The 12,391-nt window shown below is 46.2% G+C and overlaps 1 protein-coding gene across 6 annotated transcripts in view; it reads left to right on the top strand.

The window, feature by feature from the left end:
* GPC1 (glypican 1) overlaps positions 1-12,391 on the top strand; it is a 294,023-nt gene that overhangs the window by 86,344 nt on the left and 195,288 nt on the right. The window contains exon 1 of one of the 6 annotated variants that reach the window (XM_069024111.1): positions 8,121-8,619. The exons of the other annotated variants lie outside the window; for them this stretch is intronic. Within the exon in view, the coding sequence (XP_068880212.1) occupies positions 8,463-8,619 (157 nt within the window). The 5' untranslated portion in view covers positions 8,121-8,462. Of the gene's footprint in view, positions 1-8,120; positions 8,620-12,391 lie in introns of those variants that run through there. 6 annotated transcript variants of the gene reach the window in all.

The following is a 12,391-nucleotide window of genomic DNA, read 5'->3' as shown; positions in this document are numbered from 1 at the left end:
AAGCTCTCTCCTGTGACACTGGGTCAGTCTCCTTCTAAGCAGAGAACTCTGCACACGCTGGTATCCAGTACAAGTCCTTCCCTGGCTAAGCAAATCCATGCAGTTTCTGATAGTGTGGTAAATTCTTCTTACTGCTCAGCAAGCTTCACAGGGGACTTGGTTACCTCAGACTTTATGGACCTTGTTAATGTTATAAAAACAAGAAAGCACAGAAATTAAGCATTTTATTATGCAAGTTTGAGAGGACAGCAAGGATAAAATACAGTGTTTCATTGTAGGAGCCAGTCTTTATTTTTTTTAATATCTGAAAACATGAAAGAATAATCTCTTATCAGTTGCATGTTCCATTAGGAAACCACTTTGTCTTTTTCATTTTGAGCAGCTATAGTTATGAAAGCGCTCTGTGCCTAATTGGTTTAATAACAAATTCTCATACTTAAGATATAGGGACTATATATATTGCATCAACAAATAATATTTGTTAGCTGCTGTGCTGGAAGGAAGAGGGAACACAGCACATTAGGCCTCCTTTGTTTTTGCAAACTCATTTTGATATCCCACATTAACATTTCCAAATTTCTTCATAAAGGAAAGGATGCTCTGTTTCACTTGGAAACTGAAAGAGTCTCAATTAGACTGTAATTAGTTTTATATTCACATAATATTGGGAAGAAACTAACAGAGTCCTCTTTTGGGGAAGAAAAAAAAGGAATACTTTATGAGCTAGCAGTCATTGAAAGGACTCAAAGCCAGAATATCTGGCCCTGATTTTAGTCTCAAACCTGAATCTGTGTTAAAGTCTGTTGAAGGTGCAAATATCAGTCACATCACTATGGATGCAAGTTTATTATATTGTAAGCTTTTTTTGGTTTATCTTTTCCTTTAAATCTGATGGGAAAAATAGGGGAGACTGGAAAAAGGAAAAGAATGGTGTGGATAGAGCAGAACAGAACAGCCACAAATAATACAATATTTCATAATTTAATTTCACACTCACTAGGCTGCAGAGTCCCCACTAGACTGTGGGGAAAATAATCTAAGAAGGGTATTGGCTTAACAATGGTAACGTCAGGGCTTAAAGAGAGGTCTGGCAGCTTTCTAAAAGTAAATGTGTGTCCTTCCTTCTCCCTCTATTTCTCTACTCAATATAGATTAAAGTGACCTCTGGAGATAAACTCTACTGAACCCCCCCAAGTAGTTCTGCAGTGTAGTTTTTATTTGTACAGTATGTGAAAGAAGAGTTCAGATTAAATTCCTGGCCTTTCAGAAAAGTTTTCTCTTCCTTAAAAGAAGGAAACAAAAAGAAAAAAGGGTATTTTATTTTAAAGCCAAAGCCTCTTTCATGGTCCCATGATCTCACGAGTTCTTTGGCTGGCCTGTGACCTTTCAACCTTGCACTACATGTTTCTTTTCTAAATTAGCTAGTGTTGAGACATCAATGGAGGAATATCAATGTTATTATAAAAGGCATCATTCTCTCCCAAAAATGTCAGTGTGAGTGAGTCATTGCACCTAACTGCTTAGCTTTTGTAAGGCAGCAAGGAAGATTTGAAAGTGTGCTCCAGGGTCCCCCAGTCCACTAACTTCTATTTAAAATGCTTTAAAAAGCAATGTCCCTGGCATCTGCTGCAATAGAGGCAAGGGAACTAAGCTTTGCTCCTTTAGCCACAGAAGAAAAGTCCTTCCTAACACAAAACTATGTCTGTGGTGTGAAAATACATAGCTATTACAAACAATTTATTTTGAAGGCTATACTCAAAAGTAGCACCGTAAAAACAAACCAACCAACAAACTGAAAACTTGGTGGGAAAGAACTGAGTGTCCTGGTGAGTTTCTAACACCCCATGTCTCTGCATCTCCTTGTATTCATGCTCTCTGGCTTCTAGCAGGTTGAGGAAATGAAATCAGATTAAGAGCTCTATTTTTAATCTTAAGAAGATGGGTTTGTGTTGTCTGGCATCTTGAAAAATCCAACTCTGGATGTTTATGTGGTGCTGACCAAAGAAACAGTGACATTACACGAGGATGTGTAATTATAAGGGTACTTAATCTTCAGCCAGGATGAACTGCTGTACCTACACTGGCATCACACTGTCTTCTGAGGGCTTGGTCCTGGAGTACCTTTAAAATGCTGTAGCCATAGACACAAAGACATTCACTGTCTTTGTGTTACAAAATGCATAGGTCTCAAAATGAAAAACACACTGGCCCAAATTCATTCCAGCTGTAACTCTGCTCATGTACAGTTACATAGGAAGTGAAGCTGGCACACATTAAACATGTGTCACCTGGTAATTATCTCACTAACACTGCAGAGAAAAAGGCATGGGAAGGACACATTTCCAAACTTCAGGTCAGATTTTCTCCCCTACGTGGAAAGCTGCCCAACATTTGCTGTGAGCTGTCCTCCCAGCTACCTGGTGATAACCCAGGTTTACCTGCTCCATGGGCTGACACCCGCTCAGCACTGGGTGTTTCCTGTAGCACAGACATAGCCTGGAGTGGGAGAGCCTCTGCTCCCAGCTGGAGGTGTTGGGTGCTTTTAAGTACAGTGCTGTCAGTGTTTCCTCACAGTCAGTTTCCCTAGAAAAACAGGTTATGTTGTACCTAACCAAATGTGAGGGGAAAAAAATAAACACTTGAGCAGAATGCAAGGTAATTGTATTAATTCATCTAAGTGCTTTAGTCTGTAGTGTTTAATGTAGCAACAGCTGAGGATAAAGTGCCAGCTGAGAAGTTCCATTAGGGATGCCAGATGCCCGTATGGTGAGTCCACACATCTCTTTCTTCATGGCCCTAAGGTTTTCTTCTCAAAGAAGTCTGGGATGCTTATCCCACACCAGTGTACCTTGGACTAGTGCTCAGGAACACACTGTTGAGCTGGCATTCCTAGGGACAGAGTGTGTTCCTGCTCGTGTTTTTCTTAGGTCAGTGCCACATACAGATGACAATGAGAATGGGGGGAGATTTTTACCATAAAAATCTCTTTCAAAAGCAGTTAGGTTCAGGATATAATCTCTTGAATTATAAGAGGAAGTCATCTGATTGCAACTTTTGCAGGAAGTGGGAGGAATCTTCTGTACATCATCATAGGAGCATGCTGAAAGGACACGTTTCTCATCTAATTTTGGGAGAAATTTTGAGCCATTTAATACCATCCAGGCAAGCTCTGCTTATCCAGCATAAACCAAATTCAAGTGCCATGTCCATATTCTTTGTTCATTACTGCAAATGTTTTGGAGGGTGGGAAAAGCTTTACTGAAAGTGTCCAGAAAGGATGAAATGTACTTCCTGGGGCAGACCAAATTAGCAGCAGTTTCTCTAACAAGTTTATGGCATTTATTTTTTTTTTGGCCTTTTAGACTTCTTTCTGCTGGGAAATTTCTGACTCATATATAATACAAGTACAGTCTAGCAGGCTGGAGTCATTGGTAAGAGGTCATTAAGCAATACATTCCTTTAAGTTCTGCTGTAAAATTGGGTGGTTCAATTCAAAACACAGCACAGAGTGGCAATTACCTGCATTAGCCAGATTCTCTGTCTGACATTACTTAGTTGTTCCTAATATCCCTAGCACTAGCCAAACTGGGGAAATACAGCATTCCATTTAAAGGGAATTGGTCTGTTCCACCAAAGGCTCAAACAGGAGCTCGGCCCAGCCTTGGCGTACACTGCTGCACTTGTCCTCTGTGCAGCCCCTCTTCCTCTATTACTCGGCAGCCAGAACTGTGATTGTCCTTGCCCTGGGGCCTCAGTCTGGCTTCCTCAAGACCTGGGAAGGGTCCCCAACTCTGTACCTCTACTGAACGCTATCCTTGGTTAATTAATCTGGGCACACAAATCCCAAAGGGTCTTAGTATTTTGGGAAGGCAAATGGTGTCTTACAAAGTCAACTGAGATCAAGCTGGATTTGTCGGTTGTACATAGATGCCCCAGCAATTCAAGGGGATTGATCTGATATTTTTGGTGCTCAAAACAACCAGACACATGCTGTTTGCGCATGTCAGAAAGGCTTCTTGGGGGAATGTGAGCAGAGGGGAGGAGAAGATGCCAGATTTCCAATGAAGGGAGAACCGGTGAAGAAGTAAGTAGCTGCAGATAGCAAGGTGTAATCTAGTAAATCCTCTGAATAACTTAATTAGATTTGATTCAGCAAAACACATGTCCAGCTTCTGCTGAACACCAGCCAGTGTTGGGGGGGCAGGGACCAGCAGGGGCTTTCATGAATCTTGCAGGAAACAGCTATTTCAGAGATTAAAGGAATTGGGCAGAAGAGGTACTAAAACACTCCTGCTTTGATGATTTTTAATCTAAAGGTGCCAGATTTGCTGATGCTGCCAGAGAATCAAAAGTATCATAAAAATGGCTAAGGGAAAGGGGCAAAGGGTTTCATTACATGAGGTTGGTAAGAGCAAGAAAGCTGTAGCTCAGTTAGGCTTTGCCCATCTCTCTTCCTTCCCTACTCCCCATTCTGAGTGAACTTTGCACTTGATGCATAGGGAAAAAAGTAGAAACACCACTGAATTCAAATGAGAATGCACTGTTCTTTTATGTGGCATCAAGGATACAATGCAATTTAATATGGCTATCTGGGTTTTTCCCTGTTTTGGTTTTGCTGTCAAACTCCAGGTTGCTGTAACTGTAACTCAGCATAGGTCCATTTTGGAACCAGCTGGAAGTCTGGTGGGCGTAATTGCTTTGCTGTCTGTACAGTTCTTGACTTTTATCAAGGTGAAAAAGAGAGCCATGTCCACTGCATTGCAAAAGTTTTGGAAAGTGCTAGAGAAACAAAGACATCTCTGTGAAAATTGAGGTTGTAGAAAGCTTCTTTGTTCACTTCTTGTTTTTAAAGGGTAGCTTTCCCCACTTGTGCCAGATGATTTGGCTCTTCATCATTCTTGCTTCATAATGCTTGGATCAGCTTTTCAGTGGGCAGTGCTTTTTGTCAGGACTGTCAAGAGGTGATCTCCAGAGCAGGATGGATTTTCTGTCTTCCTCTGGCTATCTTGCTGGCTGGCTGTGTGCTTTTTGCCTCCTCTGCATTTTGTCTACTCATCTTTGTGTTTTACCCTGCCTTTTCTTATCTTTACCAGTTCTGGCTCTTTCTGCCTCTTTCTGGACAATCTTTTGTTTACTTTTTGCCAAGTTCCATTCTTTTAGCTGAGGATGTTCACAAACTGGATCTGGTCCTCAGATATATACACAATCCAATTTACAATGGATGCCAAAAATACATTTTCCTCATGACACTTTGAAGATGTTTATTTCAATTTGCTTAAAATGTACCTAGATCAAATCCTGCATGTGCATACAAACTTAACAGCAAAATGAGATGTGCCTCACCATTTAAGATTTGTTTGCTCAGGATAGGATCCTGTACAGACTTGCAGATATCTTCTCTGTTGAAGAGCTCATATCAGCTTGGGTTTATTTTAAATTTGTCTACTTACAAGCTTCTCATTATGATAGTATGTGAGCATCTCAAAGGCAGGTGGTTAGATAAGAAACACTTTTGCCACTGTTTAGGAGATAAATGACCTGCTGATGGTCACTTAATCCTGGAGGTTTGCAGCAGAACTTGTAGTTCAGCTGTAGCTTCTGAGGAGAGCCTGGGAGCTGGCAGTGTGATCTGTGCTGGGGCTGGCAGCCTGGTGTCTCACCGGGGAACAGCAGAGTGCATGTGAGTAAGTAGAGTGCGTGCTGAGGTCTCCCAGGATTTTATCGGGAATGACATGACTTTAGTCCCTGCCGCAGGCACTGTCACCCATCTGGGGGAAGTGAGACGTATATGAAGAAGGGAAATACTTTGGCCTGTGAAATGATGTATAGCTCAGGGGATGGTTCCAAGGCCAGAACTCAAGTTTCAGTCCCAGTTCTTTCTCTGCCAGCAGTTGGTGTCTCAGTGCACTTCAGTAGCTGTATGAGTGCAGAGAGCTCTTTGCTTACAGAGAGCTTTCCCAAAGTCACTACAGGCAGAGCACTCAATATACAACAGCAACAAGTATCCAATCACAGGCTTTGAGAAGGAAAAAAGGAAGTTAGGTACTGCTTTTGTCCCCTATGTCACCCATCCCAAGTAATTCTGTAGCAGCCAGACCAGGTAAAAGGTTTATGACTCTGCCTTTCTTCTCTATCAAGTGCTTTGTCTCTTTGGAGTTTGCATTCCTGGAGTTCATTCCCCTCAACAGACCCAAGTGAGACTGTTGTTACCTGTGTGTCTGCAAGTATTTGATTTTCACTCGTTGATTTTCCTCTAGTCACAGCAATATATGTACAGATTCCTCTGCTGCTTGTTTCTTCTGTCGTTATTGTAGTCAGGTTAGTTAGATTAAATCTCTGACACAGGTCTTCAAGTGATATGTTCAAAGCCTGGGGAGAGGAAAGGGCTATGGCTATAAAATTATAATACATCCCCAGGAGTACAGGCTGAAATAACCTCATGCCACATAACCTACTTGGTAACCTCTTAAGTGCGCAGTATTTTTGCATTTACAAAAGACTTCTCATTCAAAAACAGGGTAGGTCAGACTCCATCCATGGCAGATTTCTCCCCCCCCCCCCCCCCCCCCCCATATTTCCAGGAACAACAGTATTTCCACACTCCAGAAAGCTCCCAAAGCAAGCTCCAAGCTGAAGTGTACCAAGATTTGGGGCTCTGTGAGCCTTGGGTTTCTAAACTGTGCATCACTGAGAAATGATGCAAGAGGCCAAAAGGCACAATGTCATCAGTGAAAGAATTAAGATTTGGACTGTATGGGGTGTATCTGACTCATAGCTATTAACTTTTGGTGGTAATTGTAACCTTAGTCATGATCTTCATTACAAAATTCTCCCTGTCTTTGCAGGGATTTTCCCTGTCCTCTTGATCTGCTTTGCCGTATCTCATAGATGAATCTAATTAGGAAGATTTAATAGGAAATCCTTAGGTGATTTCATAGGAAAGAAACAACTTTTCCCTACTGCCATCCTTCCACTCCCCGTGGCTCCTACTTTGCAGTCACTTCTCCCTTACTCATTTCTCAGGAGAACAAGCAGTTCTGAAGCAATGAGATCAACGACACCAGTTTCCCATCTATTTCTGCATATCTGGGTGACTGATTAGTCTAAAAGCTACAATTTCTGATTAATTTTGCTAGGTTTTTGGGGGGCACAGTGATGGTGTTTATGTGTGGGGTTTCTGCTATCTTATAAGGTTTAAGCGCACACAAGTGCTCCAGCTGAGGCATGGGCAGATTCCCTCCCCTTTTTTCACAGAGAACAATTGCTCTCCAAAGGCTCAGGGAGTGATCACGGGAGTCTTCTGTCTGTCGTGAAGCAAGTTAGATGCTGGCCAAGAGCCTGCAAGATCATTTGGGGGGAAGCACATGGGCATTGCCTTGACACACAGGTGATCACAGATGCCTCATTTCTGTGGGAAGCAGCTTAAAACACGGCTGGCAGAGCTGCAGAGCACCAGTTTCAGGAGCTGGCAGGCTGTTGTAGGAAGTAAACTCCAAAGCTGACAATCTGTCGTAGAAAATTGCCTCTCTTCCCACATCTGCTCTTAAAGGGGCACTTTCAGCCTCCCCGGGACCTTGCTGGCACTCTCCGGCTGTCAGCTGAACTGCTTTCTCCTCGCCGGTCTAAGTGTGGAATGATTTAAGTCTTCTACACGGCTGTTTTCCCACCACGCTGGCGGAACTCGGGCTCCTCAGGTTAAGCACCCGGGCCGCGCCGCAGACAAAGAAGGGTTCGATGCGCGTTGTCACCGCATCCCTCCCAAAGGACGGCGTGCGGCCCCCCGAGTGCTGTCCGCGCTGTGGGGCTGTCTGCGTCCTGCCCGGCCGGGGGCTGCCGCGGGGATGCTCCCGGCCGCGCTCCAGCGGCTCCGGGCGCTGCGCAGCGCCCGCGGCGGGGGCGCGGGGCGGGGCGGGGGCTGCGCCCCGCGCGGGATTGGCGCGGGCCGCGTGATGCCACGTCCGGCGGGGGAAGCCCTGCCCGCCCGGAGCCGCCCCGCCGCCGCTCGGCGCGCAGGTGGAGCGGTGCCGGCACAGCCCAGCCCAGCCCGGCCCGGCCCCGCCGCGGGAGCAGCCCCGCAGCCCGCCCCGCGCCCCGCCCCGCCGCGCTCCGCCCGGCCCGGCGGCGCCGCAGCCGGCAGCATCGCGGCGGGACTGCCCGGGGATGCAGCCGCGCTAAGAACAAAAGCCCTCTGCGCGTTCACGCTCCGGGGCTTTGAAGCGGCGCGGCCGAACTTGGATCTCTGCCCCCTCGCCCGAGCCACGGCGGTGTCCGGGGCTGAACTCGCCGGCGTCTTCCCCGCACGCCGCGGGCAGTCGGGGCTCTCCCGCCCGCCGCCCTCGCCCGCCCGTCCCGCCGGGGCTGCCCGCGGAGGGGGCCGCACCCCGCGCCCCCCCGGCCGCCTCCGCGCCGCGGGACCTTGGCTTTGCCCTTCGCGCGGCAGGTGGCGGGGCCAGCGGAGAAGGATGCGTGTCTTCCCGTGGGGATTTTGGCTGCTGTGTGTCGCCTCCGCCCCGGCTCACGGTGACAGCGGCAGCAAGGCGAGGAGCTGCGCCGAGGTCCGGCAGCTGTATGGAGCCAAGGGCTTCAGCCTCAGCGGCGTGCCCCAGGCCGAGATCTCCGGTGAGTCCTGCGGGGGACCGAGGGCGCGGTGCCCCGGCCGGGGCAGCCCCGGGGCCGCTGCCATCCCGGGGGTGCCTGGGCACGGCTCCGGGAGCCGCGGGGCGGGGGAGCGCTCGCTGCCCCACGCTGGAGTTTGTCTCGGGTCGTGGGTGGCGAAAAGTCGGACCTGAGAGGTTTCCCCGGGGGCCGGGCTCCCCTCGCCCCTGTCGACACCGCTGGTAGCATTGCCCGGGCTGGAAGAGGGTCTCTCCCCGGCAGTGGCGATGCGAACGGAGCTGTGTGAGGGGGGGTGGTCGCACCAAGTGTTCAGTGGTGGTTCTTTCTTTTTTCTCATTGTCTCGTTGCTTCTGTTTCGAGTACAGCTGAAGCGGGTTTCAGGGTTTTGGTTCAGAAATCAAAAATAATCAGACTGTAATGGGTTTTGGTGTCGTAACTGGAAAATGCCACAAGGTTATGAGAGAGGAATTGATTTATTTAAATCTTTTTCTGGATGGGAAACAAATGTGTAAATGGTATTTGCCACTTACTAAAAATGAAGCAGGAGTAAAATGACCGTGTCAAACGTGAAGCGCAGAGGAAACCTGTGTAACCTACATTAGAGTGTGTCCTCTTGCTTTCATTCTGGCTTTGGATAAATCTTGGTTGATTTCCTCCTCTTTGTAGAAACAACTGAAATGACAAAGAATATTCAAGGTCTAGTTCGTGTTGGGTTTGGGTTTGGTTTTGGTTCTTTTTCTCTGAAGGTCTGGGGAAAATATGCTGATGTATGGTAGGGTTTTTTTAAATTCTTGTCTAAGTTTTGATACACCAACTTGTGACCTGTATCCAAGAGCCTTCTCCTCACTTGTGGGAGCTTCCTCCTTCAGACAAAGCATAAAACATGCAGGTGTACGTGCCAGAGCCAACCAACAGGGACACCCCAGTAAAACTGCAGTTTGTAGTACACATCTGAGCTACAGAATGCCTTATGTTGAATATTTCATCAGGTATTTTTTCAGAGAAACCAATTTATTGTCTGACCTATGAATGGAGAAAGCTGAACCATGTACATGCCTCATAAATGTGAACAAATTAATACTTTCTTTGTCAAGTTACAGCTGAGAGTAAATTTCCAAATTAAAATGAGCAGCCCTCAAAGTTAAACAGTGGGGAGTTTCAGAATCATTTGAACATCACTATTAATAGAACAGTAATTCAGTTGAGCAAGAAAGTGGCTTTTTATAAATTTGCATCTAATTATTGCAGATGTGAATATATTAGCAGTCGTGTTTCAAGTGGAAAGTTCTTGGAAGGCGAAATGTTTACAAACACTCGTGAAGGTGGCTCCGGCATTGTACACAGGGATAGTACTACAGGGCACTCGTGAGGCTTCGCAGCAGCTGTGGTTGCAAGTATTGCATATCGCAGGTTAGCAGCAAGTAAAACATCTTGTACCTGCAAATTGTTGAGGTTCCAAAAGTGTCAGGACACAGATTTCCAGGATCCAGGAGTTCTGTTTCCTGCTGTTTGTTGGTACGAGCATGTATGCTGGCAGTCTCAAGCCACGGTAGTTATAATTGTAGCATCAAACCGGGCATCTCTGGCTGTTACTGTAGACAGGGAAACTCTGTAGATAAATGCTATGAAAACCTGAGGAATCCCACATGGAAAGTAATATGAAGAAGTGCTTGGAGGAAGAATGTTCCACATATAAACCTGCTGCTGATACCATTAGCCTGGTGTTTAAAACAGCTAACAGACTGGATGATTTTCATTAGTAATTACCGTGTGTATCTCCTGACTAATACGTGTTCTGGAATGTGTTTTTGTGTTGCTGTAGTACTTGCCTTGAGTACTTGCTCAACATCAGTGAGCTTAGATAGAACCTTAGAAATGTCCTGTACAGCATTGTATCCTCTGTGCTTTTTAGCAGCTGTGCAGGTTTTTGCAAAGGTTGGTGCCAGTTCTGTTGTTTCCAAGAAGAGTCTCAAGACCCTCCTTGTAGTATTCCCACAAGTACCAAGTACAGGATCATGCAGTTTATAATTGCACATTTGGTCCAAATGTTTGTTGCTTCAGGCTGGTTTCAGTGGCACCAGTTCAGCTTGCTGACCATAGGGGTTGTCATCTGCATGGAGTCAGGTTACACCCACTGACACCTGTGAATGCATCCACGGGCACACAGCTGAGGAGGGGTAAGTGTCTTCTGCTGTGTCTCAAGTGAAAGGAGAGGAAATGGTCTTAGGTTGTGCTAGGGCAAGTTCAGATCAGATATTAGAAAAAAATTTTCACTGAAGGAGTAGCCATGCATTAGGATGAGTTGTCCAGGGAGGTGGTGGAGTCACTCGGGGATGTGGATAAGGGGTTGGTTATGGTGGTGCTGGGTTGGCAGTTGGACTAGATGATACTGAAGGTTTCTTCCAACTTTGGTGATTTTGTGATTGGACAACTTTTGGCTAAGTTAAGAGATGTTGATGAAGTGGGTTCAATGTTGTTTCCAGTTGGACCTGTGCTGAGATCCTGATGGTGGTCTTCTCCATGTTTTAAGAACCACCCCATGAACCATGTTTTTATTTTATTTTTGAGCTGTCTGGAGACAAAAGGCCTTCACTTTGTTCCTCTCCAAGGAGATCTTGCTGTTCCTTCTCTCCATTGCTTGCCCTGAAGCAAAGGGGAACATTAATTTCTTAGCCCAATGGCCTTGTCCCCAAAGTGGTGCTGCCGTGCTCGGCTGACCTTGCTCCTGTCTGCTTTGACCTGGCTCCAGGCACTGCTTGGTGTGTGGGTGTCACAGTAGGCCAGCCCCAGGAGCCAAACCACACACTGCCTGCACCCCCAGAGCTGCACTGCAGAAGGAGTTCAGCGAGCTCCCAGGATGCAGGCTCTGACTCAGACTGAGATTGGCTGTGTTTGTGTTGGGTTTAGAACATTTACTGCATGCTTTACACCTTCTAATCTGTATTCTTAGTTATGATTTAAGAGGATTATGAATAATCTCATGTCTCCACAGCTCACCAGAAGGTAGTCCCTGCTTGTGGCCGTATGGATCAGTTGGAGAAGCAGTCACACAGTTATTAGCTGGCTAATAGATAAGTATCTGATGCAGAGATAGACTCTTGGCTTACCAGATTTCTCATGAACCACCTAGACAGGGTTTCCTGGTTTTTTGCTAATGTTGTACAATACCTTTAACATGTCTAAGCACTTTGAATGTGTCAGGTGCTGTTATTAAGTGTGTTTAGGGAATACACAAGGTGTTATATCTCAGTACTTTGAAGTCAATGGCAAAATTCCCAAACATGAAAGCAGTGTCTGCTCATGTTAGCAATCCTGACAGACAGCCGTGCACTCGGAGTCTCGGGTGAAGATCTGCCTGCAAGAAAGTTTCTTAAGCTGGGAGAAAAGCCTCTTATTCCTTGAGTTTGGGAAAGTTACACTAGTTGCTCTCATAAGATGTACTACTAACTTGATTACAGTTTTCCTGCATGTTGGAGAGCGTTCCCACTCTCCATTTGGATGACCCACACCCCCTTTCTCTGATTGCTACAAAATATGGGAAACCAGTTTGAGAACTTCGAGGTTTTCTGTTTCCTCTCATGTCTTCTGGAGGTAGGAGTACTCTGTTTTTACTGTCTCACGTTCTTGCTGCCCAGACACCATCACCCCACTGCAGGTCCCCTGCTCTGGTGACTGAAGGGGAGACATACCCTGCTCTAGGGGTGCTTCTTAGTGCCTGTGTTAAGGGCTGGTCTTAGGCTTGCAGCATGGCTTGTGATAGAAGAGAGTGAGCCTA

This window comes from Aphelocoma coerulescens, chromosome 9 (assembly GCF_041296385.1).
Source record: "Aphelocoma coerulescens isolate FSJ_1873_10779 chromosome 9, UR_Acoe_1.0, whole genome shotgun sequence".
Taxonomy (NCBI): domain Eukaryota; kingdom Metazoa; phylum Chordata; class Aves; order Passeriformes; family Corvidae; genus Aphelocoma; species Aphelocoma coerulescens.
Note: the sequence above shows the minus strand (reverse complement) of the source record. Positions and strands in the feature narration are given on the sequence as shown.